Genomic DNA, 25,131 nt, shown 5'->3' with positions numbered 1-25,131 from the left:
TTGGACCCTGGAGCTTTGTTCAACTTCTGTGACTTCAGACGTTTACCGACGCCACTGACTTCTATATCACTTATTTTTGTTCTTGCGCGACAGTTAAACTGGCGTAGCGCTCCTGGATTTTCCTTTCGGATCTCGATTTGCTCCTATCAGCTTCAGTCCCTGTCTCCTCCTTGACTGTCTGGACACTAACATCGGTGCCACTAACAACCTTTGAATATAACCAGAATTTCCTCGGATTTTGTGAGAGATCTTTCGATAGCAATCTGCTATAGTAGTCGTTGAAGGCTTCACGTTTTGTCATCTTGACAGCCAAATGCGTTTCATTCAGCATCTGACGTTTATGCTTTGTTTTATTCCTGTTATGCAGTAGTCTCTGTCTCTTGAAGTTCCTTTACAGAAACTATATGTCATGGAGGGTCACTCCCGTCATGAACCATCCTACTAGACACGTATTTTTCTAATGTTTGGTCAGTTATTCTTCCAACCGCAGTCACACTTCTTCTATATCCACCTGCCCAAAACTAAGCGTTTCACGTGCCACCTTGAATTACGACACAGCTGCTTCTTTATCTAGTTTACTGAAAATGTAAAACTCTCTACATGTTTTAGATGCCGTTTGCACTCTGGTAACAGTTGCTACTAAAGTCGCCTCATCGCCACTGATGCTAGCTTCATTGTGGACTTAAGCAAACTGGTCAGATCAATTGGTTGCCATTGATCTAATAAATTTTTATTTTCATCGGACTTCCAAACTATCAGTCCTTGGTGTTTTTAGAAAGGCGTTTAGCATTATTCCATATTGGATGACAAAAGACTTCTCTCTTTATGATAATATTAATGGAGGACATACGTATTAGCAACCTGACATTTTCTCCAAAGTTTTTGGCTGTATTTGAGAGTGGGTTTGGTGGTGAATAGAATGATTCAGTTATAAATTTATGCCCACTGTTAATACGTAGTAGTGTCCATACAATCTCGATACAGCTTCAGTTTCTGTCTTAGCAGATTTGAGTTTCTTGTCTACTGTGATTACCTGCTAGCATATGCTTTCGATCTATACACTGTGGCGGAGATTTTCGTCTCACGTAATTTCTACTTGTTAATTCGACAGTAGTCGCTGTTTTGTTAACTGTCTTTGTTTTCAATGTAAAGTTAGTACACGTAACTTCTACTTGTTAATTCGACGGCAGTCGCTGTTTTGTTAACTGTCTTTGTTTTCAATGTAAAGTTAGTACATTTTATTTAATAATTTTGTTCAAATGGTTCAAATGGCTCTGAACACTATGGGACTTAACTTCTGAGGTCATCAGTCCCCTAGAACTTAGAACTACTTAAACCTAACTAAACTAAGGACGTCACACACATCCATACCCGAGGCAGGATTCGAACCTGCAACCGTAGCGGTCGTACGGTTTCAGACTGTAGCGCCTAGAAGCGCTCGGCCACTCCGGCCGGCTACTAATTTTGTTCATAAAATTTTAGTATATGAGTGAATGAAGCTTTGCTTGTAAATGTATTCCATGTACTTTTATGTAAAGTTAGCGTATTGTATGTAGGCACTGTAATCAAATACTATGCCCGTTACGTCAAAATTAATATCTGTGTTTTGTGATCGCAGTAGGACAATGAGGTTAACCGGCTTGAGGTAGGAGGAGGAAGAAAGTTGATGGCGAACAGAGGTTGATGGCGGTACGTAAGTGGAGGAACTATTCGTGTAACGGGAAAAGAAGAACTGTTTTGAAGAAATATTTAGACTGTGAAGTGTCAAGACAAGTGCAGAAGGAATTATTCCAACTGGAAAGATGTGAAAGCATGTTATTTTGAGAATTTATCCCTGTTATAGTGTGTATCGTCAGAGACTTGGCTTAAGAGGAATGTTCGATAAGAGTCATCGGCTTTGGTCAGTGACGTAATGTTAATAGCTGCTGTCACAACATCATTTCTACCTTTGCTGCATATATTCACAGTTTTGTTGTTAGTCGGCAAAATCAGTGAATTTGAAAAAAACAAAAAAAGAACTGGTTGTGTTATCTGTAGCTTAGCCCGAGGTATAGGTTAGGTTGGGAGACGACAGTTTGGTTGTGAGTTGGCGAAGACAACGAATGGGAAACTAAATAAATCTGGTTGTGGTGACAGACTGACCTGTAGCTTTGCCCAAGCCCTACTAGGTTAGGCTGGAAGGTGACTGGCTGTGAACTGATGGAGCCAACGAATGTAATACTAGAAAAAAAAGATGACAGACTGATTTGTAGCTTGGCCCGTTTGAAAAAATCCCCAATAATATGATGCTATATTTGCAATATTGTTTACGTCATTTGTCACATGTTTCCTATGTCGCTGGTCAAAGCCAACGAGTCGCACCGAACATTCCTGCATCTCCTTAGACTTTGTAATGACGTCACGGTAAAACGCATTGGTGGACTACTTCGTCGTAAGATTGTTATATAAATTATTCAGAGACAGTGGGGGTGTGTCAAGAAAGAAGAGAAGCCGATTGTTAGAAGTAAGAAGCAGCGATATGAATTTTTGATGAGAACGAGGAGAGAAGAACAGAAGAGACCAAGAATTATCTAATGGCGGACGGTAACTACATCGAGTTTGAATGATTTTGAGCAACTATTTTAACTCTAATAAAAGATGTGTGGGTGGAAGGCGTGAGAGAAGAGTGTAACGGACAGTGAAGTTTCGAATTATTTTATTCTTCAGTGAAGACAAAGGCGTACGTGGACTGTAGCAAAAGAACGAATACTTATCTGAATCAGTGACTACTGCTTTGCCTTTCGTATGCGGCGGGCCATTTAGAACCGGTTAATTCTTTGTGAGGGTATAATGTATGACTTGTCGAAAATGTGCACGCTGTCATACAAATACATCATATTGGCGGGTGCTTACTGTAAAACTTAGATACGGTGTTTCTGAACGTTATCCGCATCCGAATTTTCCCTGGAGAGATTTCAGTATTTATTGTTATTAAGATGTTTTCCGAAGCTTTATTTTTTGGTGAAAGTAATTTTCAGAGAATTTAGTAAATTTCAACTGAAAACGCCGCCATATTCGCAGCCATCTAAAGTGACCGAAGGCAGCGCGGTCCATTAAGTTTCACAGATCGTCCTGCTACCGGCACCTGCCTGCAGCCAGAGGTAGCAGCGTCTCAGAAACAGCCTACAACTCTGACAGCAGGCGGGAATAAATAACAAAAGCATATTCACAACGACTTTGAATGTTGCGATCATCACCAAATCAGTTCAAGCAAGTGAATTAATTGAACCTCAAAACATTCATATGCAGTACGAAATGGAATAATAGAAATAAATTAAACTTGCAGGGAAATACTTTGAAACTACACTCAGTAGAATGCACACACTGTAATTTCTGTAGCAGTCTAGTATCATACAACTTCTGTATATGTACAGTCAATTAAACTGATTGCAATTGGGATAAATATTGAAGATAGTTTTAAACGTTTTCACCATGGGCTTTTGTAAGAGGACAAGCAGTAACGCTAGTGTCCTGCAATTTTACTTTGACGTTATATTAACTTAAAACACCGACAGGGGGTATGAAATAATAAAAACTTATGTATAACAGAAATTCTTACGTGGCATTAATGATTTAAATTCAGACACTGATTAGTGTATAACACATACTCTCACAAACTGCATATGATACTATTTTAATATATTCTTATTATTCTGCACTATGTTTGTATACTTGAGATGATAGTCGAAGTATGTGTGTTCGTACTTACGTTGCTTATGTAGAAAGAGCGAGACATTGCAGTACCAGAGAAGTTGGTTTATCAATATATGGTGTTATCGATTAGATGGCGTGAGCAAAGAGATAACGAGGTACAGAGAACGTGCAATACTTTTCTATTTATTTGATAAAACGGCAGTCATAAAATCAAATTATTGCCGTTTTAACACTTGCTTCGGTAGTTTGTAGTTTATTACTAGGATTTAAACATTCCATCTGTAGGAGTAATTTCTTTTGATCTTACACTAATACTTCAGAATCTCCTACAACTATAATTTTCTAGGCTAGAGTCGATTTGAAAAAAAAAGAGGTCTTGTATGCGCCGTCAGCTAGCTAGGTAGCAAGCTGCCTCTGATGTCTAGTGCACCCCTTATCTTGTTACGTGGACAACTTTTTATCGTTTCAACTTGGCAATAAAGTCAGCAACTTAAGTTTTAGTTCTGGTAGTTTATTTACCCAGGATACTACAAGAACTGTTTCAATCTCTCCACACTGCTAAAGCTATGTTTTATATTTGAAGTCTGATTATACGGTGACGTGTGTTGTGCCATACTGGCCCTAGTGGATGGAGACAACAGTCTTCTGTTTAGTTCAGTGTCTCTAATAACATCATTTTTGCTTTTGAAAAACTCGTTGGGCAAATATATTTGCTGGAGCCCTTCTCATTGTGAAGTTGTGAAAAATGCCATCATTAGTTTCTGTTCCGAGCATGGATGATTTGCACTCAAAACATTATAATGCTTCCAATATTATGAACCATTTTGACAATCTAGCTCTTTTCCTTCACATAGTGATTATGAAACTGAAATTGAAACTTTGTGAATAAAAATGAACACTAATTTACACCTAATTATTTGGAGCACAATTTCTTCTTCAGTTTTAATATTTTTTTCGTGTTTTATTGGTTGAGAATTGTAAATTAAATATTATTTTAGAGAAATTATCGTAAAGTACATACGTCTGGAACACGTACGCAAAATTTATCAGCTACTTTCTGGAACGAGATGTAAAGTACTTTGTACAGCTGTCATGGCATAAATAAGCAGCTGAAAATGAGTGAGTAACCAGTGTAACGTTTTGAACTGCGACGACTCTCGAGTTTCCCCTTTTTCTTGTTTGTTGAGGAGTCGCAAACGAATCGTGCTTTGATCCATATTAGGCATAACACCTTTAAAACATTGCAGCCCCATACCCTACTTTGTTAGGCCTTGTTTCAGAGACTGAGAATGGTTGCAAAACGTCAGGGTTCACAATATTTACTTCGGTACCTTTCTTTGTTCATTTTGCAATGCTTCCTGACGATTATATTAATGAGGACAGCTAGCTTTCCTTTTAATTGTACAGTCTTATCTGATAACATTTGCTATGCAATGTCTTGGGAGCTCTTTAGGATTATGTACAACTAAATTGTAACTAAACTTCACTTGTGAATTGTTTGCGACTAATATCTTAGGTTACTAGATTTTGTGACCTATGCTGATTTGGCTATACTTTTCTTCCGGACCAACAGTAATACTGAAGTTTCATCAGCATTCCTTTATTATTATGCGTTACGAGCCACCGTTCTGTTCTTCTACTGTCGATGTCTTCGCATGCGACACAATTGTATGTGGTGATTACGAATTTTTGGTCATCTCAGCTCAGTTTCAAAAACACGATTTCTAATTGCAGTGTTAAAGAGAATAGTCTCGAAATTGGCATGGGGATGCCAGATTTGTCAACATTTGCGTTTCTCATTTTGTGAAAACACAAACACTATTCACATTGCTGAAAAACAGATCGGTCGTAGCTGGTGGTTTGTTGAGCATCGGCCGGCCGCGGTGGTCTAGCGGTTCTGGCGCTGCAGTCCGGAACCGCGGGACTGCTACGGTCGCAGGTTCGAATCCTGCCTCGGGCATGGATGTGTGTGATGTCCTTAGGTTAGTTAGGTTTAAGTAGTTCTAAGTTCTAGGGGACTTATGACCTAAGATGTTGAGTCCCATAGTGCTCAGAGCCATTTGAACCATTTGTTGAGCATCGGTGGAGAGGCAGTACTGCTGCGGTTCGCTGGGTAGTTGGGCAGTTCGCACTTTGTGCTTCTCTTGCAACGTCAATATGAAATGGTTACATTTTCACAGCATAGGATCCATCTATCACCAAGAAAAAGAACACACAGAGAAGGTCAAGTATAATTAAAGACACGGTAGATAAAGTGTACGAATGCTTTATGTTCGGTTTAGGAGATAATTTCGCCTTAAAGCGTCCATCAACTTGCAATAATCTCACCTTAAAGCGTCCAGCAACTTGCAATTATTCTATATTAAGATTTAACCCGCAATATACTATCAGTCATGTTTAAATATCAGTTTCCTGCTGCAATTTACAAGTAGGCAACTCATAGCGCGAAATGAAGACATTTTAAAATGAAAATTGAAATAGACCACATAAGTTTATTCATAATTATTGGAATCAGGCTACACCTGATTAAGAATGCAACTAATCTCGCTATTGCTCAGTCATGTTTCAGCAGATTTGTGCCATCATCAGTGAGTCATGTTTTACTTCAGTCATAGTCTTTGAAGATAAGTTTTGTGGGACCTTCTTTAAATTGTAATATAGCTTTCCATATTTCTTCCCGTAGTTCTTGTAGTCTTACCCATACATTTATCTTGCAAAAAACAAAAAAAACAAAAAAGACACTGAAACACGTTGCGGTTATTTTAGTGCTCAGCACTCCGAAATTAACATACTGTACTTCCAAAAAATGGTTAATAATATTCCTGTTTGGGCAAGAAACTAGTTGTGCTTAATAAGACGAATCTAGTACCTAGGGCTGCTAATAGAGCATAAGAAAACAAATTATAGGTATTACTCTGTATTTTATGCGAAAAACCACAAAAATATTTCTGTTTGCTTTTAATTTCTTTGATCCCACCAGAGAGACAGTCATACTAACAGATAATGTCACGAAATTCGTCGCCGGCCGGGGTGACCGAGCGGTTCTAGGCGCTACAGTCTGGAACCGCGAGACCGCTACGGTCGCAGGTTCGAATCCTGCCTCGGGCATGGATGTGTGTAATGTACTTAGGTTAGTTAGGTTTAATTAGTTCTAAGTTCTAGGTGACTGATGACCTGAGAAGTTAAGTCCCATAGAGCTCAGAGCCATTTGAACCATTTTTGAACGAAGTTCGTCTGGCGTTGTTATTTTGGTAGGTACATATTTGGGGACGCAAGGATGCAGAACTGAGTGAGGAAGCCGTCTAAGGAAAGTGTTCCAGCTTTACTGTGTGTTCCATTACGTGAGAAACGGATAGAAAACGTAAACAGTGCAACTTGGTGCAAAAAGAAATGAAAGTAGAAAGCGCGGCTGGCAAAGCAGTCAGCAGACAAAACATGTAGTAAGTCAATGTGAAAAGACTTGCCTCTAGTTGATGTGTTCTTCAGTACGAAAGTGGTTTGCTGCAGCTCTCCACGCTATTCAGTCCTGTGCTAAGTCTCTTCACCTCAGCATGACTACTGCAAGGTTCACCTATTTGAAGTTGCTTACTGTACTGAAGCTTTGATCTCCTTCTACAATGTTTGCTGTTCACACTTCCCTCGATTAGCAGACTTGACTACTCCTTGGTGCCACGGGATCACGGGAGGCCACAGCTGATTTCCATCCGACTCCTTGAAACAATTTAAGCTTGTGCTACGTCTCTAATGACCTCAATGTCGACGGGACGTTAATCTCTAATCTGCCTTTGCAGTTTCCTTCTCCATTGCATTAAGTACTCGTATACGTTCATGAGATCTACTCATCTAATCTTCATCGTTCTTCTGTAAAACTTCATTTCAAAGGCTTCTTAGTTAACATGCCAGTTCGGTATCAAATGTTCCTAGGTATCATTTTTAGTTATAGTTGGCATGGAAAAGTGTGTTATAATAATTTGTTAGAGGCATCAGCAGTCAATAAAACTTTTAACGCATAGAATGTGAATTGTTAGTTTCCGCATCAATATAATTTGTGGCGTAATACATTACCTGAAAACGAACACCAGTCTTTAGAAATACAAAGCAAATAAAAATATCACCTCTACGATATTACTTTACTTTTCGTGCTCGGAAAAATTTTTCAGTTCAATACCGGGCGACGTTCAGTACTTCATTCTTATCACGCCATAGTACGTTCAAGTTACACCTTGTGAAACAGGTGGGGCATTGTAGAAGATGTTCCATTTCTTGAACTTCATCACAGTCGCATTTGTTGTCTGCTTCGTCTTTGAGGCTCCATCTAATTATACTGCCACTACAACCATTTCGAAGCGATTCAGTGTTCTACAAATCATATAGCTTGATGTACGGCTGCTGGAGATCTCTTGCGAGGCAGTTTTCTGGGAGTTCATTTAACTCAGTACTAAGGGATCTCCTGCGGGTTTCAAGGCTCCCAGGCCCGCGTAAAGCACCGTGTGGAGAGTGGCGCTCGTCGAAAGTATGTTTAAACTTTTCTATTTGCTCTCGCGCAATTCTTTGGGGTTCAGGATCTGAGAATCTGTCAGCTTCATATAGCTTCCCAAGTGATGTGGGTTTCATGCATTTTGTTGATGGTTTTCATATGTCACATAGGCTCGTACTCATTTTTTGACATGTGTGGATGTAGATCATACGGGGCATGCATATTCCGCTATGGAAAAGTAAAGTGCTAAACCAGTCGGTTTGTTTCATTTGCTATTCGCTACTTTCCTTAAAGTATTGCTCCTGGTGGCAGTCTTTTAGCAGCTTTTCCCGTGATGATGCATGTGTGTCAGTGAATGGACCAGCACGACAGCCAGCTATTTAGTGTGTCTATATGTTCCAATGTTTAACGAGTTTTCCAGTTTCCCTGGAAGAGACCGTTCTTTTGTTGGCGCCGTCGCTCTACTACCCTCCAGTGTTACATAAAACTGCCTTTTTTGCAATAGAGCTTCAATCACTTTTGTGAGCGGGTGGTCTTTAAATGCGTTGTAGAGTTTTTTCATGAGCACTCTATGGTTGACAAGCAGAACTTAGATGCGCCAGACCTACAAGTTTTATTTCTTTTTTTTTCTTTCAAACCCTTCCCCTGTGTGTTCTGCAAGGAACAGAATTTAACTAGTGCACGATTATCCTGGTCTGAATCGAGTCTGTTGGGAAATGAGCCGTTGGTCTACGGTATGTGCCACATGATTTAAAATTATTTGTTCATGCTGTTTATGCAGATGGTATAGGAACGCTGTAGGGTAGTAGTTCTTTGGTTGGCATGTGTCTTTCCTGTGTTTCGACAGTACTACGATCTTCTGGATCTTGCATTTTTTTAGACAGTGGTTGCAAAATCTATTGTTTGGCAGTAGGGTCGTGGAGTTTGATCTGTTCCACCCATATATCGCAGACTCCAGCTGCTTTCTCCTTTCCATTGAATTCAGCTCAAGATCAAGTTTTTTCCCCAGTAAATGATGTTTCGAACACTTTAAAAACGTAGCAGTGTGACCATTAGTCTAAATTGTGCGCATATTATTGTCCACTTTTATGTGTGTGGGTTCAGTACACTCTTCAACAGTTTCAGTGAAAGACACTGTTGCACTACGAATAAAAATGAAAAGTACAATATGACTACAAAAAGTATAGAGAGGGAGGGAAGTGAATGGCAAAACCGAGATCAAGATAAAATTGCTCAATAATATTGCGTTGACCGCGATACACGTGGAACTTCACAGATGTGATCTGCATTCGACAGTAAGTGAGACTGAGCGTGCGAGTATTTTGGAAAGACGTGTTATCGGGTGGAACTGAGATAGAAACTATAAATATAGCCAGTCGATAGCAAATAATGCTTTTTGTGATTGTTCGTTCAAACATAAAGTTTCCTTTGGAAAATATTTATCAACAGACACACGATTAAAATCACAATAACGCAACATCAAATAAAAGAACATATCTAATGTTCAGTTTTATCCAAAGAGATAGGGCAGTGGCTGAGACACTGTACTTCTTTTCGGGAGGTGGCGTCCAGTTTTGGTTTCCCTTGGTTTCGCTAAATCGATTAAGGCGAAAGACAGAACGTATTCTTTGAAAAGTTTTCGGCTAGCTTCTTTCCCACTCTATTTCCATTCCGTGCTTGTGCTCCGTTTCTAATGATCTCGTCATCGATAGGCCGTTACAGTTGAATCCTCCGTCCTTCTAATATTAACATTTTATGATCGTGTGAAACATTTTCTCAACTGTATTTCACTTTTAATTTTGATATTTCTATTAACAGAAATACTTCATTATACTAATAGTGACTGTACCTCATCATATCGCTTAAGGAATGTCCTTTAATGTTTGCTCCGAAAGACAGAGTAAAATACTGAGTGCTACTGCTGTAAAAACAGTTACAAATACAAGCAAAACTAAGATAGCTGTGTAAAAACGAACGTAAAATTCGACTCAACGGTAGTGAAATCAGTACTGGAAGAACACTAAGAGTTCTTAAATATACTACGATAAATGAACTTCTCTGATTCCATTTACACATTTCTCTCACAGTGACGTTGCTGCGGTATCCGTCTTTTTCATTGAAGGATGTTAAAAACTACTAAAATCTTATTATCTATTTCTGTATGCATTAATGACCAGTTTAATTATGAACAGCTTTCAGAATTTTGAGGCAGATAGTAATATATCTATTAACAAATATAGGACATGCATATCCATGGCGTGAGCATAGCGTAATGCGTAGGTCGCCAACATCAAGCCGAAACTATCATGTGGCTTGTGTGTAAGACTGTTCGTTAGCATTTTTAGCTAAGACTGAGACTTTAGTATTACACTCATTTCCCCTGTTTAACACACTTACTTGTTAGTAAAAGCAATGATGAATAATTGCTAACATGGATCCAAATCGAAATATGTCAATGGAGGAAAAGTTGACTTTCATAGGTAAGTACCAAAAAGGTCTAATTTCAGTTATCATACCAGAACGAGCCAAATTATTTGTTGATAATACTGAGACACAGTGCAATCAAGAGTTAATATCGTAAGGCTACCTTATGTGACTGTATGATCATAATTTTATGAGTCAACTGTAGATTAATACTGTAGTATGCCACTAATCAATCTGTTGAATGTTTACACAGTTCGAGAAATTTTCACATGAAAATAAGGTTTGCATACGACAGTCTGAGTCATAACCTCCAGATTATATAGAACTCTGAACCATTGTGTTTATTGTAAAGTGATCACAATACGAAAATGTAGTACTAGTACCAATGTCATGGAGTATGTGCGATTAAAAAATCAATGCGCTAAAAATTAAGGAAGATTAAACATGTGGCATCACAAAGTAAAAACGGAAAAATTTCATCCCCAAAGATATTTCACTGTGTGGTAAATCGTTGATTTGCTGCATACTGTAGATCCAAACTCCATGCTTTTTCTGGACATTCAATTTCACATTGCTACCCAAGCAGAACTGATAAAAACAGGGACTCGGTAATACGACCAATGCAGAGCAAAACCTAAAAATAAATGAATATCCCATCTTTTTCTGTAACAAAAAAACAGTCAAATACTAGCTGTAACACTTGTCAGAAACAAGCAAAATTACACTGCATTTATGACTTAAAAACTTTAAATCAGGTTCATTCCTCATAGCGAATGCAAAATGTTAATGTGCCTATGAAACACACGTTCAAAATATACCGTACTTTCGGACAACATTTGTCTTTACTAGCAAAGTAATGACATTCAAAACGTGCAGAGCGTTTAAGAGGCAACGCTCACGCTGCATTACAGCCACGTGACTTTCGAAGCCAATGTATGTAGTCGACAGAAATTTTATTCTGAGAATCTGAATCATCACTCTACATATCTTCGTACTCTATGATAGCAAAACGCAATGGAAAACGTCTAGAAAGAAAAGTGCGTATATATATCTTTGGTAATACGATGACGATTAGTACCGTCTTTGGCTCTATTCTAACAGTTCAGAATGAGCGTGGGAAGTTTGATTTTGTGATCGAGAACTATACCACTAAGGAGATAAATGCCACCGTCAGGTCTTCATAAATAATACTGAACGAAAGGACGACTTCTATTCCCGTAAGTTAAACTAAAATTTAATAATATACACTGATGTTTGAGAATGAAGAACTTCAGCATTCACACACACTTAATACTGCTGGCATTAAAACAAGTCGTGCGTTTCCGCGTTATGGAGATTTCATTCGTTAGGCCGGTATTACACTATTATATTTCTTTGTGAAAGTTGATATGTCAAATATTTATGTCAAAGAAATTTTATGGTGTAACAGAGAACTTTGTCTCGCTTGTTGTCCAATAAATGTGATGAAATCTGGGACCTCGCCACAGATTTGATCATAAAAGTCGTTCGTCGTCTGTTCACTGCAATGTGAAATGTAACCGCTTGGAGCGCTGGTGTCACTACAACTATTTGACGTCTTGTAGTGTGTTTGTAAACATGGCTTCAAAGTTAGTGTATTCCTTCAGCTCTCTTTATTTTAGTAAACTTGTTTCGACTACGATGGGGAATGAGCAAGGGGCACAATGCATGCTATTAATTGTGTGTTGATGGGCAAATAGAATATGCTGCAGGCGACTTTATATCCACAGCCATCCATTTCGACCTCTAGAAACACCGAGACAGCTTTTAAGCAAGCTGGATTACAGGATGTGGTCAGACTCTAAAACAAAAAATTTCTTTCTTAGATTTAATTTTGTACTTTGTCTATTTTTGAACTCTGGAGGCCACTAGTTAAAAAGCACATCATCTGTTCGTACTTTTAATTAATTTTGTAGTTGTTGGAACACTAATTCCATTAACTAAATTATTCAAAAATAAAAATAATTCTTATCGCCTATACGGTGCACTAAGCATTTATTTACCTTCACATATTCCGCCTTCAGTGCTTTATTAATCGCTTCACACGTTTCAGGAATTAATTTGATTCATGTGCAATGTGATATTCGAGTACTGTGTTGTAAACTAGAGTACCTCTCTCCTGTATCTAGAAATCCCAGTGTCATAGTTTGTCTGTCTTCTGTACATATAGCATTTCTTAAAAGAGTATTCTGTTTTGTAATATGAGAAGCCACTATACTGAGCAAATACTGAAATAAACTCCCATCCATTCGTAAATTTTATATATATATATATATATATATATATATATATATATATATATATATATGACCTGATGTCCTCCACTTGCAGCTCTCGTAACAAATTTTGCTGAACACTTTTACTATCTCGACGTAATACCAATGGCTTCATCCAAATATGTTTCCTTTTTTTCCGCCGCTTTTCTTACACACACACACACACACACACACACACTGCAATTGTGGTACTAGCAGTTGTATCGCATAATAACAAGTTGTCCGCCATCATGAAATTTGACCAAAAAAAATGACGACAGTGTAATACCCTTTCTTAACGCTACGTCGAAGATCTTTGTGAAATAAATTTGATGAATATTGATCATATTTCTTTGTCAAAGTATTTTGATTGTGTAATACCGGCCTTAGACCTTAAAAATGCATCTCCATTCGTGTAGTTAAATTTCACCTCTTTTAAAGGAGTAACTCCGAAACAGGCGTTTTGATAGTTGCGTACTAAAGATGGACTGAGAAAGATGAAACCTCAAGAATATTGCATTACTGAATTCTAAAAACTACAGTATGCATTTACTAACAGCGCGCTATGCATAAAACAGATTTATTAATGCTGGAGAAATGGTTTCAATTTTATTTCGTATTATCGCGAAAGGCACGAGAGGTATGAAAAGAAGAACAAGCTCTGAGCGGGAAAAGTAATCAATTGCGTCTTTTTTAAAGGATTTATCTCGGTATTTGCTATAAGCGATCTAGGGAACTGCGGGGAACCTAAACCTGGACTGCCGAACGGCGACTGGGAAGTATACAGTGTAGCAAAATTCATAACAGTTATTAACATAGGCTTGATTTTTTTTAGGTTGCCCTCCAGATTGTTCATGGTTTACTTTATCTCCAAGTGGTTAAACTTGACTTAACGCAGAATCATCGCTTTGCATTTGTTTCTTCAAAATATTGTTCACGTTTTCTAGTGGCTGTGTGGATTTTCGACTAGTTGAGGTCTAACAAGGGAATGGTCAGACTTGTCATGTCGAAACCTGTGTTGCTTTTTTTACCACTGTGAGTTTACATTGCAAGAAGTCTGTATGCAGAATTTTAGCTGCTGACATGAACTGGAAGTCTGTAAACAATTTGATGAAGTAAGACATTATTGTCGCATGGTTTCCGCGCTTATAAGTGCCCTTGTACATCCCTGACCTCTCTCGCTACGTTATAGCAACGCCATCTAGGGACAAGGTGGCGTTAGCTACGCGCCGCTCTCTTGCCACAGCAGTGAGAGAGCTGATTCCCCCAGTGAAAGGGATCGTATGATAATTAAACATTCGTTGACAAATGTGGCTGATATGTTATCTACAACATTCTTTCCAAATAGCTATGAAATAGACACAAATAGATATACGGTTTAGAACACGTCCAAATTTTATTTCTTGTAATTACCTCAAAAATGCGAAATATTGATACAATGTTCAAAACATAGGTTTTTTGTGCACCAAGAACATACAAGCAAAGACGACATATGGCAGCCCTGCGAATCACAGACGTTGTTAGATGACCGTAGACAAAACTGGGCTGGCGTTAGGAATGAATCAGACCTAGTATCAGTATATTTCGAGGAGTGCCACGCATATTTAATCAAATTCTGAAAATTGATAATGTACTACTGATTGCAGCTTGAGAATATTGTCACGATGATACACAGGAAATTGCAGTGATCTGCACACAATAATTTTCTCTGTTAGTTTTCTGTAAAATGCCTTCCACTGACGGAAAAATTCTCTGTCCAAAGGTTGAATTACGTTCGTCGTGCCGGGTGGAATCTGAAGTATCTCTACTTCTTTGTCAGGGTGGGCTCGAAATACAGCTTTTAATGAATCAGACCTTTTATGACCTGACCACGAATCTAGAAGGAGAAGAGATTTGTTCCCGCAGAACGGAAGAAAAGCATGACGCATGAAAAGTGTAACGTTTTCATTTCCCATTTTTCCAGACTTCGATGCGTCTACCACAAGATTATTTGCGTAGAACATTGTTCTTTTGACACGTGGTCCAAAACGTCCAGTTGGTTCTTGAAGACACACATATAGGCTAGTTTAGGCAGAAATGAACCATCCAGACTAATTATGGGCATTATAGTGTATGAATGGGTGAGTGCAGTCATGAACTGCGCAATCGCCTCAATATGTTTTTCCCCTTTGAATGACAGTGTTCTTTTTGCACGCATTTCTTTTTGAAAACCTGACTGATCTGCATTGTACACGTACGATTTACTAAAACTAGCGATCTTATTTTTTGCATTCGTAAGAAAAGCTTCTATCATTTCGATTTGTGTCACTTCATTTTCCGACCTGTTTTTCGATACAAATTTTATTATTTTTATTGCCACAATTGTTTGTGATCTTTTGAAGCGACTAATCCAACTTTGAGAAGCTGTAAATTCTTTAGCGCCTATCGCGTTGGCAATCTCTAACGCCCAATCACGAAAAGTTGTATCGCTGACATTAAATGACTGTTGTCTGGCATCGGTAAATAGCTCAAAAAGTCGCGCATTTATCTCCGTCACAATTTCCAGTCGACTCTTACGTCGTCCACCTACTTCCTTTTTCCATCTAGACAATTCACGTTCAGAACGGACAAACCGATACTTATTTTGAACAGTACTTACACATAGGCGTTTCTTACCACTTTCGTTCAATCAATACGTCACCGCTTTTTCTTTGTCTGATAAGGTAATTGTAGTTGCTGGTGTTACTTTCGGAGATAATTGATGATGGTACGTGGCACTATCACTCGAGGAGTCTTTATGAGTGCAACTTTCGTCGATGTCTTCGCCGTCTGTAGAGTCACAGTCTGCAATATCGAGTGTTTCAGTTGTTTCTAGCCACATGTCTGCGCCATTTACATGCTCGTCTAGAAGTTTAACAACTATGTCACAAAACACATAGTCTTCACGCGTGTTTTCTGTTGATTGCTTGATTTGGCGTCTGTGGCATATCTCCATGGCAAGCAGCAAATCATTTACGGGGTTCACCATCACCTGTGAGGGGAGATTGAATGTTCACCGTAAAGTGGCTTGCGGAGTATAGATGAACATGTACAGAACATCTTTCACATCTCTAACCAGTTTCAGAACGGTATGTTTCGAAATACGTACCAGAAATTAAAAGGACGTGCATGCCACAGAAACGAATATTCGTTTCTCCTTTCCACCAAAACCTTGCAGCGATATTCCTCTTTAGTGAACGCCGCGATAAGACGGCCGCTCTTCCCGACCATGCGCACAACGCTCGCGCCTCGCCATTTCCAGGGGTGGCCAGCCGTCACTGCAAGCGCCAAGTAGGAATCACAGCCATGTTCGTAATTTTTTTTAGGTGTCTTCCAGTTCATGTCAGCAGCTACAATTCTGCATACGGACCTTTTGCACAGTTAAATAACAGTGCTAAAAAAAGCAATACATGTTTCGGCATGACAAGTCTGACCATTCCCGTGTAAGACTGAGCTGTAACTAAATAAAAAGAGTCTAAATGCACTAAATTTTGGGTAAATTCCGTTTCATACCTTGTATAAGGGTATGATACAATGAAAGGACGAGTATGTGATGTTCTGTTGGATATAGCTACTCATAGTTAAGGATTGTTGCTATTTACTACATACAGTATTTTATTATTAGTTAACTCAGCAGGGATGATACACTGTTTGTAAGAAAGCTTACGCTGCCATTCGTTACGACTTTTAATTTTACTGTTCCGTAGAGGTAAGTGCAAAGTTAAGAAATTTAGCCAACACATGCAGTTAAGCACGAAGCTCGAATTTCCAGCCCGGTACACGGTTATATTGTGTTACTTTATCCACAGTTCCACATGTAGAGTGAAAGGTTTGCAATATGACGTAAACCACATGCGTTCCTTATATTACCATCCAAAAATTACTTATTTTCCCGGCGACAAAAATTTTTGAAGTGTATAACGGAGTTCTAAGCTGAAATGTGTTATTGCACATATAGAAAACAACCAGTATTCAATCGATAACTAACCAAAACGTAAAAGTAAAACATTTTTTACTCGTTTCCAGTCCTCATTTTTGGATGGAATTTTCTTCGTATGTGTGTACTCGTTGGTTACCCGTCGCTATGTTTATATGGGACATCCTGTTTTCGTTAACTGATTTCCCAATACCGCTTTTGGGTGGCCATGTGGACACTTAAATACTGATTCTGGAAAAGCGTTTTTAGCTGCTGGGTTCCCTCTTGCACAGTCTACATTCACTCCCGCATAAAAGCTCTATCGTTTTTGAAACGTGTTTTGATTGTTCAGTTTCTACTTGATTTAGAAGCGTCGTTTTATCTGGATGGAATGAGTTGTGGTGACGGAGATAGTTTGCAGTGTTGGGGGAAGAAGATATATCGGAATGACAAAAATGTTATCCCCCTCCAACTGAAGCGAACCACCCGCCCTCCCCTTCGCTCGCTCCCCCCCCCCCCCCCTTTCACAGTCTGATCTACAGTCAGATGCAGCGATAAAAATTATGCTGTACGTCTGTAAATATGCCATACGTATTTTAGTTGACAGATATTTTTGCTTTTAACTGAATCAAACTGCTGCCTCCTTGAAGCTACTACCAGTCAGACAGAGTTAAACGTCTTTAAATCCAACTACTCTGGCCTACCTAGTCATAAGTTTCCAGGAAGGAATGAAAAATCTTGTAAATCGGAATGGTTTGTGCCTTGTCTGGGGATGCATCACAAAGAAAGAAGAGACACTGTTATATTTCGGAAAGAAACATATTTTTTTAAAAAAAGTTTATAGTAACGGGAAAAAGTTAGAGAAAAGTTCAAAATACACCAAGAAAGGCCCGTCTCAATTACTCAGCAAAGCTAAAACAACATACGTGCGATCGGCCAACCCATTCGACATCTGATGACCGATCGGGAGAAACCCAGAACCACTGTGTTAGTAATTATCAGTTCACTTGGGCTCCTGGATCGAACAGGAAACGCACTGATAGGTCATGAAAAGATCAGTGAAAACCGCGTGACACATCCCGACAGAGAAAGGACGATGTACCGAAACTAAAGACGTTGCTAAAGCGCCGCGATACTTGATAGCTGCCACCAATATAAAACAAGATACTGGAAATTACGGGTCACACAAGATGTGCAGGTATTTGTAAAAAAAATCTCCATTTTATGGAATTTTGGTAGTTTCAACGACGGACGTAGGTGCCAGGAGCAGTACACTAATTTGTGTACGTTTCATCGTCCCTGAGAAACTCCAAACAAAAGAGCTTTTACGGGTATCGTACAGTCCGCCGGATGCCAGTGCACAGACCCTCACTAGAAAAGGGAGTTTCTAAGCGCTCATTGTTTCAATTGTAGCCGGCCAGTGTGGCCGAGCGGCTCTAGGCGCTTCAGTCTGGAACCGCGCGACCGCTACGGTCGCAGGTTCGAATCCTGCCTCGGGCGCGGATGTGTGTGATGTCCTTAGGTTAGTTGGGTTTAAGTACTTCTGAGTTCTAGTGGACTGATGACCTTAGATATTAAGTCCCATAGTGCTCAGAGCCATTTGAACCTTTTTTTTTTCAGTTGTAGGTGATCTGACTGAGCCGAGCAAGTGTATGCAGGAAATCCTTCAAATAATAATAATAAGAGCTTTATCAAAGGCCGATTATTATTGCTGTCAACAGTAATCTGAACTACTGTTCCTAAGTGCTAACAGAGAAAAGTAATCTAATATGCAGAACGAACTAATATCTTTCCACCTTGTTTGCAAGAAACCTATAAAATTGGACCCGTATTTAGGACTTTTAATATTGTTGAATTATTTCTCTTTATAGAATAACGTAGTTCTGACTACCTGACACCTTCTCACACTACTAATATACTGCGTAACGATTTTGCTAAAAGATTTATGTCAAACCCACATTAGATAAACCCAGTGAACTGATTTGCTTGCCCTCCACTACAAAAAATTAGCTAATAGGTTTGATTGTCACATGACCCGTCCTCTTCCCCTTCATCGGCGAAAAAGTTGTATTGCATATAACCATACAAAGTGCATGTTCGAGTTAGTTAGTCTCTTACTGTATTATGTTTTGATGCATTCAGTGGTGGTTTCATTACCAAGTATTTATCTGAGTGACACAGTATCCAAGAAGTATTAAATAATGGGCTATGTTCAGTGAAGGATGAACTCTAACTATACAGGGAATTTCAGAAATACTTTTACATACTTTGGGAACAGGTTCCTTACACTAAAAGATGAAGAAAAATTCATATAAATATATGTTCGAAAATCCTTCGTTTTCGAGTTATTAACGGAAGTTGATGTTCTACAAATATCTAGATAACTCAACAACTTCACTTTTCTATGCACGGGTTGGACTCATTGTATCCTAGATGGCGTTGTGTTGCCAGCGAAGCTTGTTTATATTCGTCACTCGTCTGTCTTCAACGTGTCCATTGTGTACATGTGCTACAGGTAGTACGTTAAGTGAAAGTGCTCCGTCCAAACATGGCAGAATATTCATCTCGTGAGCAGGCAGACATGGTTTTTATTTACGGCCGTGCGAACAGTCACGAACATTAGTCTGTATCTGACGGCATTACCCCATCGAAGACAGCAGAGTCATCCAATGCGACAATACATACTACCAAATTGTTCAAATGGCTCTGAGCACTATGGGACTTAACATCGGAGGTCATCAGTCCCCTAGAACTTAGAGCTACTTAAACATAACTAACCTAAGGACATCACACAGATCCATGCCGGAGGCAGGATTTGAACCTGCGCCCGTAGCGGTCGTGCGGTTCCAGACTGTAGCGCCTAGAACCGATCGGCCACAATGGCATTTAGCCGGCCGTTGTGGCCGAGCGGTACTACACGCTTCAGTCCGGAACCGCGCTGGTGCTACGGTCGCAGATTCGAATCCTGCCTCGGGCATGGATGTGTGTGATGTCCTTAGGTTAGTTAGGTTTAAGTAGTTCTAAGTTCTAGGGGACTTATGACCTCCGATGTTAAGTCCCATAGTACTCAGAGCCATTTGAACCATTTGGTGGTATGTATTGTCGCATTGCCTATACAAGATCCGTGGCATCACAGACTGTCGATAGAGTAAGTCCACATGTCGTTCGTACAACTGACCAAGAAGAGCGCGTTCTACGGACTCTCGAAGAAGAGTCAGGTATCAGCGTAAGGCAAGTTCAGCGTAGAGGAGAGTTCCCTAGAAATGCATCCATATCATCTTGAACGTGTGCAAGGCCTTACTCCTGCCGATCACCAACCACGAGGGATCTTTTGCTGACGGTTTACTACACAAACTGCCAATCCGTTGTTTGTTTCTTTAGTTTTGTTCACAGACGAGGCAACGTTTGAAAGAGATGGAATAAATTTCCGCAGTCAACACGTATGGGCCGATCGCAATTCTCATGCTACAATACCGGCTTTGTCAGTTTAAGACTAATGTGTGGCCTGAAGTTGTAGGTGACACTTTGGCAGGGCCATACGTTCTTCCAGCACGTCTTGCAGCTCCTGTCTGCAGGCACTTTATTCAGAACATCCGCCAAAACCTACTAGAAGGTGAACCCCTACAAATAATGAGAAACTTGGGGTTTGTGCACGATGGATCTCAGCACGTGTCAGTCTCAGCGTTCGAGATGCACTGGCTGGTATCTACTATGACGGACAGATAGGCAGAGGAGGAGCACGTTCCCCCGATCTCAATCTTTTGAATCATTATCTCTGGGAGCACCTTAAACAAATAGTCTATACAGCATTCACCCGGGTACAGAAATCGACGTGTCATGGAAATGTGCGAAGCCGTTCGAAACCCTCAGAGAGTATTTGAAATGGTGTGATAGCTCATGATTCGAAGAGTGTATGCATGTTTAGACTCAAAAAATGGGTCAAATGGCTCTGAGCACTATGGGACTTCTGAGGTCATCAGTCCCCTAGAACTTAGAACTACTTAAACCTAACTAACCTAAGGCCATCACACACATCCATGCCCGGTTCCAAACTGTAGCGCCTAGAACCGCTCGGCCACCCAGGCCGGCTTTAGAATCTAGAGGAGCGCATTTCGAGCATTTACTATGAATTTGTGCGTTTAGGAGCTCCAATCACCTAAACTGTATACTTTCATTAATAACTGGAACATGAAGGATTTTCCGGCATGTGTTTATTATGAACTCTTTTCTTGTTTTGGTGTAAGGACCCCCCCCCCCCCCCCCCGCCCCCCAAAGTCCGTAAGAGTATTTTTGACACACCCTATACATTCATTAAGGGCTTGAGTTTGTTGACGGGTATTGTAGCCACTTTCGTCGAGGAAAAATAATCAAATCCGGCATATTATTGTAAATCTAAGGCTCACGTCCTCTCTTCGCGACGATAGTTACGGCTACAGTTATAAGTACTGAGCATGTTGCGTACCCATTGTCACTCATTTCAAGTTGCCTCCGCGGGATGACTCATTTTCTTCTTGTACTGTACAGTTACGTGACTCCGAACATTACGGTAGTTAGGTAGCTCTCCTTAAGCAAGCTGCAGAAAAATAATTTCGCTACAAAGTGTACATCTATTAACGGAATATTAGTGTCAGTGTTCTCATTGTTGCTACAAATTTCAAGTGCTACCAATCTCAGATTTTCTAAACCAGTTATAATCAAAGTGACTCCCTCATAACATGCATTTAATAAGGATTTGTCATTCTCCATTCTCAGTTTTTTTTATGTGCTAAAACATAGCTTGGATTTGTAAGCCCCATATAGGCTATTCTCAAACACTGAACAGAGCCTACAGTAGTATTATCCTTACGCGTGTTCTTTCTCTGTTTATTGTTTATGAGGCATTCTGATGACGTTCATTCCAAAACTTGTGCATCCTGCAGTGTCTCTACGAAAACTGCGCGCCCCGTAGCACCCTCTATTAGATCGGCAGGGTTCAGCCAGACAGGACGTATCATTCTTTCTCATCGGTGGAACGTTTATTCTGCGCGGACTGTGTTAATTTGTCAGTTATTCAGTATCAACCGTTATCGTTTACATCCTGGGACGTGCCATATGACAATATTTCTGAGACGGTAGGAGATATCCGACTTTTCAGTTAATACACTACTGGCCATTAAAATTGCTACACCAAGAAAAATGCAGATCATAAACGGGTATTCATTGGACAAATATATTATACTAGAACTGACATATGATTACATTTTCACGCATTTAGGTGCATAGATCCTGAGAAATCAGTACCTAGAACAACCACCTCTGCCCGTAATAACGGCCTTGATACGCCTGGGCATTGAGTCAAACAGAGCTTGGATGGCGTGTACAGGTACAGCTGCCCATGCATCTTCAACACGATACCACAGTTCATCAAGAGTAGTGACTGGCGTATTGTGACGAGCCAGTTGCTCGGCCACCATTGACCAGACGTTTTCAGTTGGTGAGAGATCTGGAGAATGTGCTGGCCAGGGCAGCAATCGAACATTTTCTGTATCCAGAAAGGCCCATACAGGACCTGCAACATGCGGGCGTGCATTATCCTGCTGAAATGTAGGGTTTCGCAGGGATCTAATGAAGGGTAGAGACACGGGTCGTAACACATCTGAAATGTAACGTCCACTGTTCAAAGTACCGTCAATGCGAACAAGAGGTGACCGAGACGTGTAAGCAATGGCACCCCATACCATCACGCCAGGTGATACGCCAGTATGGCGATGACGAATACACGCTTCCAATGTGCGTTCACCGCTATGTCGCCAAACACGGATGCGACCATCATGATGCTGTAAACAGAACCTGGATTCATCCGAAAAAATGACGTTTTGCCATTCGTGCACCCAAGTTCGTCGTTGAGTACACCATCGCAGGCGCTCCTGTCTGTGACGCAGCGCCAAGGGTAACCGCAGCCACGGTCTCCGAGCTGATAGTCCATGCTGCTGCAAACGTCGTCGAACTGTTCGTGCAGATTGTTGTTGTATTGCAAACGTCCCCAGTTGTTGACTCAGGGATCGAGACGTGGCTGCACTATCCGTTACAGCCATGCGGATTAGATGCCTGTCATCTCGACTGCTAGTGACACGAGGCCGATGGGATCCAGCACGACGTTCCGTTATTACCCTCCTGAACCCACCGATTCCATATTCTGCTAACAGTCATTGGATCTCTACCAACGCGAGCAGCAATGTCGCTATACGATAAACCGCAATCGCTATAGGCTACAGTCCGACCTTTATCAAAGTCGGAAACGTGATGGTACACGTTTCTCCTCCTTACACGAGGCATCACAACAACGTTTCACCAGGCAACGCCAGTCAACTGCTGTTTGTGTATGAGAAATCGGTAGGAAACTTTCCCCATGTCAGCACGTTGTAGGTGTCGCCACCGGCGCCAACCTTGTGTGAATGCTCTGAAAAGCTAATCATTTGCATATCACAGCATCTTCTTCCTGTCGGTTAAATTTGGCGTCTGTAGCACGTCATCTTCGTGGTGTAGCAAATTTAATGGCCAGTAGTGTAGAAGTGTGGTTCAGATAATGAATGCAGTTATATTTTGCTTTATCCATGATAGAGAGCATAGCCTCTGTACTGGGTCACGTAATGATGAGTTATTCAATTTTACATTAATTCTTGAGTAAACATTCCCAAAATACTTGGGATATGAGACAGTCATATCTACTCATTGGGGACCCAATATTACTATAAGCGACAAGTGTAAATTGATCAGTAAGTGAAATTACGAACAAAGAAATATGTTTTATAAGTGAAATGACAGCAGTGAATATACATGATATTTTATATAGGGTCATTCAACTATGTAGCTATAGCAGAATTTTCTTTGAAATGTTCGTTGTTTGTGATTTCTTTGGAGCAGTGCAGGCTCACTAGCACAAGCCTCGCTGTTTTCCATTGTCCCCAGTATTTAATTGTTCCTGGGGTGCTTTATTTGTGATAATTAATATCCGACCTTTATTTTCTGTACATTGGTTAAAATTTTTGTAATTTACAGAAAATTAATCGCGCTAATGAAACAATGATCTGGTAGAATTTGCAACAATTTCACCTCTATTAGGCGAAAATAGTGAACCAAGGAAGTTACTTTACCTTGTCTCTTGACGCGAGTAGTGTTATTCGCAACGGTGGCCAGAACAGCATCAGTAAGGACCAGTACCGCCACCACTCGGCAGATGGCAGCGCAAGCCATGTCCGCTGCTCACTGAAGCGGCGGAAAAAATCAGGAACAAGCCGTTCCAACCTGCAACGCGTCAGAAAATTTATTATAAGCATTATATATACAAATTCCATATTTCTGGCAAAGCTGCAGTTTTACATTTCAAGAAGAGAACATTCAAATTTAAAAGACAATGCAGAAAGGGCGGCTAGAGTTTAGTCTTGACAACATCGAGGTTATGACATACAGAGCAGTAAGTTCGTTGTAAAAGTATAAAGGAAGTAATTGGCTGTCGCTCGTTGATTGTGTAAGGTGATAAAAATTACAATAAAGAAAAAAAAAGAAAAAAAAGTCGCTCGTTGAAGATACCATCTAAATATTCAGCTGCAGTGATTTAGGAAAAGTATTGCGAACGCCTGCAGGGAAACTAAATTGCCGTTTTGGGAAAAGAGAAACAGCTTTATGAATACCAAGAACCAGTCCTAATTAAAGAAGGGCAAGCTGAAAGAGGGAAGGAGTGCATAGAGGATCTATACAAGGGAGATAAACTTGAAGGCAATATTATAGAAATGAAAGAGGACGTTGGTGGAGGTTAGTGGGAAGATATGATACTGCAAGAAGAATTTGACAGGGCTCTGAAAGATCTAAGTGGTAGAGCTAGCCATGACAATAAGCTTCCATCTGGTGTACAAGACGTATTACATGCGACATAGCCTCACACTTCAATAAGAATGTAATAATTGCAATTCCAAAGAAAGCAGTTGCTGACAGGTGTGAAAATTACCGAACAAGGAGTTTAATAAGTCATGGTTGCTGGATATCGTGCACGAACTGACCCATCGATTATGTCCCATAAATGTTCGGTGGGATTCATTTCGGACGATCTGATTGACCAAATCATTCGCTAGAATTGCCCAGAATGTTCCTCAAATCAGTCGTGAACGATTGTGGTCCGGTGATATGCCGCATTGTCACCTATTAAAATTCATGATTGTTTGGGAACATGGAGTCCATGAAAGGCTGCAAATGGTCCCAAAGTAGCCGAATATAACCGATTCCAGTTATTGTCGGTTCACTTAACCAGGGGACCTAGTCCACACCATGTAAACACAGCCAACAGCGTTATGGAG

The 25,131-nt window shown here is 40.1% G+C and overlaps 1 protein-coding gene across 1 annotated transcript in view; it reads right to left on the bottom strand.

Moving 5' to 3' along the window:
- The window catches only part of LOC126106195 (proclotting enzyme), a 161,117-nt gene extending 137,083 nt beyond the window's left edge, over nucleotides 1-24,034 (bottom strand). Inside the window, exon 1 of the mRNA XM_049912459.1 lies at nucleotides 23,935-24,034. Within this exon, the coding sequence (XP_049768416.1) occupies nucleotides 23,935-24,034 (100 nt within the window). The remainder of the gene's footprint in view (nucleotides 1-23,934) is intronic.
- Nucleotides 24,035-25,131: the final 1,097 nt, after the last annotated feature.

Source organism: Schistocerca cancellata, chromosome 1 (genome assembly GCF_023864275.1).
Source record: "Schistocerca cancellata isolate TAMUIC-IGC-003103 chromosome 1, iqSchCanc2.1, whole genome shotgun sequence".
NCBI lineage: Eukaryota > Metazoa > Arthropoda > Insecta > Orthoptera > Acrididae > Schistocerca > Schistocerca cancellata.
Note: the sequence above shows the minus strand (reverse complement) of the source record. Positions and strands in the feature narration are given on the sequence as shown.